This window comes from Sipha flava, unplaced genomic scaffold, assembly GCF_003268045.1.
Source record: "Sipha flava isolate LNK unplaced genomic scaffold, YSA_version1 73_pilon_pilon, whole genome shotgun sequence".
Classification (NCBI taxonomy): Eukaryota; Metazoa; Arthropoda; class Insecta; order Hemiptera; family Aphididae; genus Sipha; species Sipha flava.
In genome coordinates this window covers 466,709-475,752 of record NW_020273613.1, presented here as the reverse complement: position 1 = coordinate 475,752, position 9,044 = coordinate 466,709, and the positions used below count along the sequence as shown (strand labels likewise).

The 9,044-nt window shown below is 29.8% G+C and overlaps 1 protein-coding gene across 1 annotated transcript; it reads left to right on the top strand.

Annotated features, from left to right (window-relative positions):
• The first annotated feature begins 3,911 nt into the window (after positions 1-3,911).
• Positions 3,912-8,730, top strand: LOC112692365 (casein kinase I-like). The gene is made up of 8 exons (XM_025567020.1): positions 3,912-4,382; positions 4,444-4,513; positions 5,208-5,377; positions 5,501-5,609; positions 6,580-6,699; positions 6,808-6,978; positions 8,343-8,488; positions 8,562-8,730. Exons 1-8 carry the CDS (start codon positions 4,338-4,340, stop codon positions 8,577-8,579), a joined length of 849 nt encoding a protein of 282 aa, XP_025422805.1. The 5' UTR covers positions 3,912-4,337; the 3' UTR covers positions 8,580-8,730.
• The last annotated feature ends 314 nt before the right edge of the window (positions 8,731-9,044 follow it).

The following is a 9,044-nucleotide window of genomic DNA, read 5'->3' as shown; positions in this document are numbered from 1 at the left end:
CGGCAGTGTCATCGTCGTCGAGGTTGGTCGCGTCCAGTGAGTTTCCGAAGTCGTCAACATCTGTCGGTCTTGGTGGCTGTCGCACGTGCTGTGTGCACGGTCGCGTGGGCGCAACCACACAGATCATAAGACCGATCGAGGTATTTATGATCGAAACCGGTGACACGTAGCGTGACCTAACTCGTGTATTGTTCACAATAATTATTGTTAATTTTTTTTATTCATATTTTTATTATTATTATTGTCATTCGAGGGCGCCCTGCTTAGAATATATTATTGTGCCTTTTATTATTTAATTTATTATTATTATACTAACATTGGTCCGATACCGACCGTAAGCAATTATTGTTTTAATTCTATATATTAGTAAGTCACCTACATTGTGGACATTTTGATTACCGCAGTAAATGAGACCTACTGTCCGGTGGTCTCTGGGCCGGACTGTGTAGTAGGTAACAACAATACATAAATTACTGTAAATTTAATGTCTGAGTACTTAAATACAATCTCAATAAAGAAATGTATTTTTTTCTACTTAAATTAGAGTTCAATAAAAAATATTCTTTAATAAAATTGTTCTGCTTTTTCAATATTATTTATGTTAATTAGGATCTGCTACAAATTGTTAATGTAAAATTTATATTAACAATTTGCAACATATATATATGACAAATGGTTCGATTATGTATTCGGTCGTTAGTTGAGTGCAGCACATTGTGTGAACACGTACCTGCGTTAAAATGAACAATAATAAAAGAAAAAGATTGAATTTAGTAGAAAAAAAAAATATTATTAAAACTAAGAAAACGGAAAATCTATGTGTTCGCGTATTAGCAGAACGGTTTGCATAAGCAAGTCACAGGTAAATTTAAATATTATGTTTTAATTTATCTAAAAAATATCTCGTTTAATGAAAAATAAAGGTGAATAACATTTTAAAAGATGCGTTTAATTTGAAAAAAATATGACGCTGAGAATGGCAATCAAAATATGAGGAGAAAATTTTCGAAGACATCGGATGTAGCACTTGTAGGATAAAGTTACGGACTATCAAGTGCATGGGTTCAGCTAGTACTTTTATACATGTTAAATACATGTTATGGCACTCAAAAATTTAACGTAACTAGAAATTACAGGAGAACAACTTTAAACAAGTATAGGTAAGTTTTTTTATTCGGACATTTTGACACTAACGAAACATTTATAACCTTATTATTGTTATTATTATATATTATTAAATCATATGATTTTTTGCGACTGACAATAAATGTACTTGTAATTTATTCGAAATCTAACTGTGTATTATACTGTATTAATATTCATATTAAAATGACAATAAATAAAAGTTATCGAGTAAGTATACCAAAGAATAAGACAAATATAGTGTTTATTAAGTATCCCTACATGTGCTGTGTCCGGGTGAGAACAAAAACAAAATATATTTATGTATATTATATATATTAAGGTATTTTTCTCTTCGATGAATAATTAACGTATTAAATTACATAGAACGAGATTTTTCAGTGTGCGACCGTCGACAGATGCATGTGGTCCACGACGTCTATGTATATACTCGCTTTTTGGCGGACTAATGGATGATTTATAAATATTCTCATACAAACGGCAGATATTAAACAGACGCTTCACGTCCATTTCAACTTCGCTCCATTCATGTCCAGGTGTCCAAAATCAATTATTCGAGTAGGATGATTAATATACGCTGGCAGTAGCCGTGTATATATATTGGGCAAACACAAGTGGTTGTTGGCGGGATTTTATTCTATCGAAGAGCAAGTCACCATGCATGTTACAGTCACCGTCTTACAAAATACTATAGTAAATCTGCGTTCAATAAAACCAATGTTTGATCAAAGATTTCTGGACTATCGAGGTCCTACTTATTTCAGTCCATGAATAATGAGTCAAAAGAAACGATATGTGTAACACCTAAATGTGCAAAAAAAATTAAAACTGTTTAGCTGTATTTAAATATAGACAAAATTTAAAAATACTTATTAATAAGTAGTAATTATAATATAATTATTATTATTATAAGACGTGAAAATAAAAATATTGATAAATATTGTTTCTTATTGATTATATTATTTTTGTTTTTATTTATGTTTTGTTTTTGGTATTGTAAATATTTAATTTTATATCTTCGTTTCCTTCTTCAAACTGAAATTAAAAAAAAAAAAATATATATATTTTATTAAAAAAATAAATCATATAATGTTAATAACTTATAATTAAAAAATTATCATTGTATAACTCTCTATCCCCAACACAAGCATATACGTATAAGTCTAAAAGAAATAGATAAATCATGAATATTGTATTTATTCTTTATGTACATTGTTCACATATTTTTTTGATTTAATAATTTTAAAAAAACCAAGTGTTCTGTAATTAGCTTTTGTTAATATTAGTGTAAACTAAAGGAGAAGAACATTATTATTCGTTTGTTTTTTTTTTTATGATATATATATTTTAAGTCGAATTATAAGTTTTCTTTTTTTTTTTTATATAATATTTTATTCCTATTATCTACCTATGTGTTCATAATTTACTTCAAAATTAATAAATTGTAAAAAAAACTGATGTGCATATCTTCAAAATAAGTTAGTTATTACTCTAATATTTAAGATAAACACGTAGTATTGTGACTACTAATTTGCTATGTTTAAATAAGTTTATTAAAACGGATAAAACTCATGATGTAGGTAAGGCATCATCTTAGAGGAACTTTTGAGTTGGGTCCCGAGATATTCGATTACTTAAAATAAACACGAGTTGGATCCGCAGTGTTATTTAATAATACTCGAATCGGGTCCATAGTTACATTTGATAATACTTGAACTGGGTCCACAGTGATATTTTATCTTGGTGTTATCTTAATTACCCAATTCAAGTTTTCCGATATCGGCGTATCCGGACAGTTATCACTGGACAATAACTTGCTAAAGTAGTCAGTACACCGGCACGTGTCAAGACTGAGTACACTTCATAAAATCTACCGGCAGAAAAATAAAAAAATCTAAGAGAAAAGATGGTTTGTTTTAACAGTGGAGAATTTTTGTCAAACAAACCCGGTCAATTTTTGTGAAAGATGTGTGTTTTAAATTTCTTCCGTAATTTAAACTATATAATTATAAATAAACTATTAATGATAAAAATTAAAATTTGATCCAAAATCAAGCCAATTTAATAATAATATTACACTCAAAAAAATATTGTAATTGAATAGTAATTTTAATATTTTAATAATGTTTACATTATACGTTACCTTTGAGTAACAAAGAACCAAATTTTCTGGAAGACTTTCTAGCCTACCTCTACGTGGTGTCTTCTGGATAACGCTAATAGGCTGGACCTAATTCAAGTAGTCGATAAAATATATTTGGAACCAACTCGAGGTTATCCCATCTTAGAGTCTATAATCTTAAGAGCCTATTGAGTTCCGAGTGTCTTGATTTAAATTGAAAATAAAATTAACGTCGAATAAAACTTCGCCGATTATAAATCGAGAAAACTATACACTACCAATAGTATCATACTTGTTTAACGTTTACGGCGGAAGCAAACAAAATACGATGTAGGAGACGAATGTCTCAAAAGTTTTACAACATTTGCAACTGTAAATATTAAACACGCCCATACGTTCAACTCACGGATTGTCTTAGAATCGTAACCGGGTCGATATGAGAAAATCTAAATGTATTGTATACGCGACATTTTCCCATAGCAACCCGTTTGTCGTGTTTACGACTATACCTACACTTTATTCACTCGTGCTTGAAAATCACTAAAAAAATAAAAAAATAAATAATAATATCCAACCTCATACCTAAGCAAGGATTATAGGACGTAAATTCTACAGTTACTCCGTATAATTCAACACCCATTATCGCGTAGTCTATAAACCACACGGGACCGAAGTCAAAAGGTATATTTATAGAGCAACGTTGCGAACGTCATTCGTGTTGGGATGTTAATACGCGCGACGAACTGCAATCAGTAATATTTTTGACGATACAGAATTATAATTGCTCCGATCGATTTTACAGATGTCACATACGAACAAACCCACCAGAACGGTAAATGTTCCGCCGGTAACTGGTTTAAGCCATCAGAGAACCGCTGCCCGGAATTCCAGCGCGATTCTGGTGGGTTCGCAATACAAACTCGGCAAACGCATTGGTAAAGGCAACTTTGGAGAGGTGCGCCACGGGAAAAACATGAAAAACAACCAAGACGTTGCGATTAAAACAGTATTTTAATTATCGTTGATTTTTATTTATTTTTCTCCGGATTATCGTCATTCCTGTACTCGTATAATGCTATTTTCTATATTGTGTCGATATATTTCGTGTTCTTTAAACGTATAATATGATCGGATGTAGGTAACATAGCACTATTACGGAATAATATTTTCTTCAACAGGAACCCGTAAAAACGAAAATGCCACAGCTTAACCTCGAATTCCAAGTGTATAAATTGTTGGGCGCCACGAGTAAGTAAAATGATATACAGATAACAGTTTTTTGATTTATTTTCGTTGCATTACACATTTATTATTATGCGTGATAAACATATTTTATTTGATAAATCGGTTTGATCAGTTATTTTACAACTCTTATTCGTTAATGAAATAGTAAATGCTGTCATTTTTCGTAACTATATCGTATATAGTAGATCATTTTTGTAAAAGAATATTATGTTGATCAATATTGCTTTAGGACAAATCAAATTGTCAAAGGGAGGGAATAGTCTGACTTTTTTGAGGAAGGAATTATAAAATTTAAAAAAAAAAAAAAACGAAAAATTGTTGCTTACGAATCTCGTATTTTAGATATAATACTATGAAATATTTATTAATCGAGGTATAGTTTTATTTTTTGTGAGTTTTTATTAAATATTTTAAAGTAGGTATATTATGAAAAAATAAGTAATTAGTGGTAATAATTTATAATAATTTACATATTTAATATTTAATATAATTGTAATTGCCTGTTTGAGTATAAAAGGGATTAAAACCTCCTCATTACCAAAATCGCAGCTGTTAAATTAATAGGTAATAATATAAACAGTTATTATCTAAATATATCAACCCTCCTCCCCCCATAAATAATCATTACTTCTTGCTATGAGCTCCGCAAACGTATAGTAATTTAAATTAATATACTATTGTATACCACTACATACAGATGCATTGCACACAATGAACGGAATACCGAAAGTTTTCCATTACGGATTAGCCGAAAAAAAGTACAACGCTCTGGTTCTAGAACTTCTGGGCCCGTCGTTGGAAGATTTGTTCAACATTTGTAATCGAAAGTTTACTTTGAAAACTATTATGATGATCGGTATACACACGGTACGTGATATACAATTATACCACGATAACCATGCAAGGCATTTTTATGCGGCTGCTAATATTATAACTATATTACAAATTCACGCCAGTCGTATTGTTTTTCATAAAAATCAATTATTTTAGCTGCGCATAATAGAAATCGTGCACGACAAAGGAATAGTATACAGAGATATCAAGCCTGAGAATTTCGTCGTCGGCCAGGAATCAATGAAAAACACCATTTACATAATAGGTGCGATGGTTGCGTTGAGCACAAAGTATTATACTCATATGTAATACGTGTTTCGCCATGTGTTTGTCCCGTAAATATAACAGTTCCCCCGTCATATTGTTTATTTTTCGTTGTTTCATCAATATACAAATATATTCACATTTTCAAAAAACATATTTTTTAAATCTAAAATATCCAATACTAGAAATAGTAAATAGGACTGATTTTTTTGAGGAAATATAGATAATTTATTAATTTGCCCATGTATAATAATTTATTATATTTTTATGATTTTTTTGAAATTGAAGTAGTATCAGCTATAATGGCTGGATTCCGATTGAGCACGATTTTCCTTTTTCACGATCCGATTTACACTCATTTATTTGTTTTTTTTTTTTATTACGGTGTAATCGTTTTTTGTGCATCGTCATTTTAACAATTCAACTTTTTTTCTCGGCCCAATAAACTTGTACTTGCAAGCTTTAACATTTGCCTCTCTCGGATAATATAATCTGTATTTCATTGTTTTCCATCATGAAAATCTTAAATTTGAAAAATACAGTGTTTTTGATGAATGGGAGCACGAGACTACAGAACAGACTGACTGCGACTAAGTCTTATTTATAATGTAGGTACACACAATAACATAATCACAATTTATTGCAGTCGTTGTAGATAGAATTTTGGTTTCCGTTCGATCTCAATTATTTGCAATTCCTGAGAGTACCCATCGATCGATAGCAAAATATTTTTCGGCTAATATGTTAGTTACCTATTAGTAATCTACACAACATACGTGCTAGTGGAAATCTGACATCGTTGCACACAATATTTATTGTTTTCATCGTGCTCAATCGTGTTGTCAAAAAATTTGACCGATAACAACCCTACTCGCCGGGTATCACCCGTAATTATAAAAGTAACAAGTATAACAATAACCGTATGAAATTTGAAACGATTTAAAAACAACTGATCGGTTTTTTGTGTACAGATTTCGGATTGGCCAAGTCGTACATCGATCAAATCACGAAAAAACACGTACCTTACCGAGAGAGGGTGAATCTCACGGGGACGGCCAGATACATGAGTATGAACACTCACCTCGGAAAAGGTTGTGCATATTCTTACAGTTGCACAATGTATGTTTTTCGGTATTGCGAAACAGTACATTGTGCACCGTACGCCCGTCACGATTCTGTATTGTATTACTGGGTTTCAGAACAAAGTCGTCGCGATGATTTGGAATCACTCGGCCACATGTACATGTACTTGGTGCTAGGTAGTCTGCCCTGGCAAGGGCTAAAAGTAAATAATTCGAAAGAACGATTTCAGAAAATATATGAAATTAAAAAGAAAACACCGATCAGTATCCTCTGCGACGGACACCCAGGTAAATAATACGTGTAATATAAAGCAATATAAATAATATAAAGTGCTTGAAAATATATATTATCGCTAAAAATGTGCACGTATCAATATAATGATAACTAAAACATCCAGGAAAAAATAAATATTTATATTTTGCGATTATGTTCAAAAATGCACTAAAGATACCTAATTTAATCTCGATAGCAATCAAATTTGCTATCAAATCACATTTTTATCATAACTCGTTTCACTCATTTATACTTAAAAACAAACAAAACTTATCCAAAAAAAAAAACGGCGAAATAAAATAATTACTAAAATGAATATTGTGAGCATTATCGGTAATATGAACATTCCAATTTAAAATTAGTTAAATAATATTTGACCGAACTGAGACTATAGCGTGATCGGACCGTTGTGTCACCTATAGTATGAATAGTGCCTAATACAATTAAAATCAATTCAGTTTTTTTTTATTATAAGATTCGTTTACCTTATATAAATTATAATTAATTACGTATGCAATTATTGGTATAAATATATAATATGCAATATATTGAATCTGCAATCAATAGAACCAATCTGGTATTATTAGCTTTAATATTAGAGTAAACAGACATATTATCACACTAAAATAAAATTATCTCAGTATTGTCATAAGTTTTTTACGACGTTTTAATTTTGGAATTAATTATGCACTTTTTAAATTTTAATATCATAAATAATCACAACTCGGTTAAAATTAAAACCTTGTGTAAACCTATGATATTACACAAATAATCTTCTTCCCTAAAAGTTAGATATTTCGTCAATTGTCTCTAATATTAAAACTTACAACACAAAATTGGTTCTACTGGACACAAATTTTCAATGTAATACGTTTAGAAGAGCACACATGTAGTGTGGCGTTTTTTTAAAATACTTTTCGTATTTATTTATTTATTTGAACAAACAAAAAAATTAATAAAATGATAAAATAAATATAGTCGCTATACAATTTTCTAAGTTATTAACTATCATTTTTAAAAAATAATAGATTGAGTGAAAATTAATTTATTTTTTGGATCATTTTGTTTCACGAAGACTACATAAATAATATAAATAATATAATATAAATATTGCAAACATACTAAAAATGCCCTAAAAGTTCTCTAAACCTAAAATATAAAGACTACAAAAAATTAATAATGATAAATAAATTTAATTGAAAAATTGAATTGATGAATATAACAAAAATTCCAGTAACTTCGTCGTTAAATACAACCATAAAAAATTCATCCCTTATTCAAATTATTAATTTAGATCAACATATTATAAACAATAATGTCAATATTGAATTTTTTATAGTAGCACACGTTTTATTAAAATATTTCATATTTTGCACAGAAATGGCTGAATATATGAATTACGTCAGACGTCTGGGGTTCAACGAAACTCCAGATTACGTTTACCTCAGAAACCTTTTCATCACTGCTCTTCATAAAAACGGATTTGAAGACGACCAATGCTTCGATTGGAAGGACAAACCATTGGTATTTTATCTAAAACTAAAATGTTAATCGATTTCCGTCAATAGTGTAATTTTTGTTTTATTTTTTTTTACAGAACTCGAGCAAAACGTAATATCCGAATATGGTAATACAGTGAAATATTTAATTTCACTATAAACCGTTCGGATAGACGCATTGAAAAAGTTTATCTGTTATTTTACCACTTATGGATTACTCAAATCTGCACATATTTTTAACTATTTGTTACAATTCAATCTAATATGGATAGTTAATAAACTTTTTATACCCAACATAATTAAATTTGGTCCAAAACACAAACGCCTTTTCTTTTAATATGTACCAGTCAAGTATCGTAAAAACATCACGTCTGTTCATAATTTCACATTTTTTTTTACCACGAAGCTTGCATAACTCGATTTATTATAAATACAATTTAATCTTTAATTGTGTATGAACAATGAAAATATGACTCATATTTCCCGGAAATAATTTTTACAATTGACACGATAATCAAGTATAAATGACCTTTTTTTATAAAATTGATTCTAATACTACACAATGATGAATCCATAATTTT

Bases quoted from the DNA above. Each gene is read 5' to 3' on its own strand.
- LOC112692365 (XM_025567020.1), top strand. From the start codon at position 4,338: ATGCTATTTTCTATATTGTGTCGATATATTTCGTGTTCTTTAAAC. The intron at 5,610-6,579 runs GTGCGATGGTTG...TTTTGTGTACAG, and splicing joins AAACACCATTTACATAATAG to ATTTCGGATTGGCCAAGTCG. The intron at 6,979-8,342 runs GTAAATAATACG...TATTTTGCACAG, and splicing joins CCTCTGCGACGGACACCCAG to AAATGGCTGAATATATGAAT.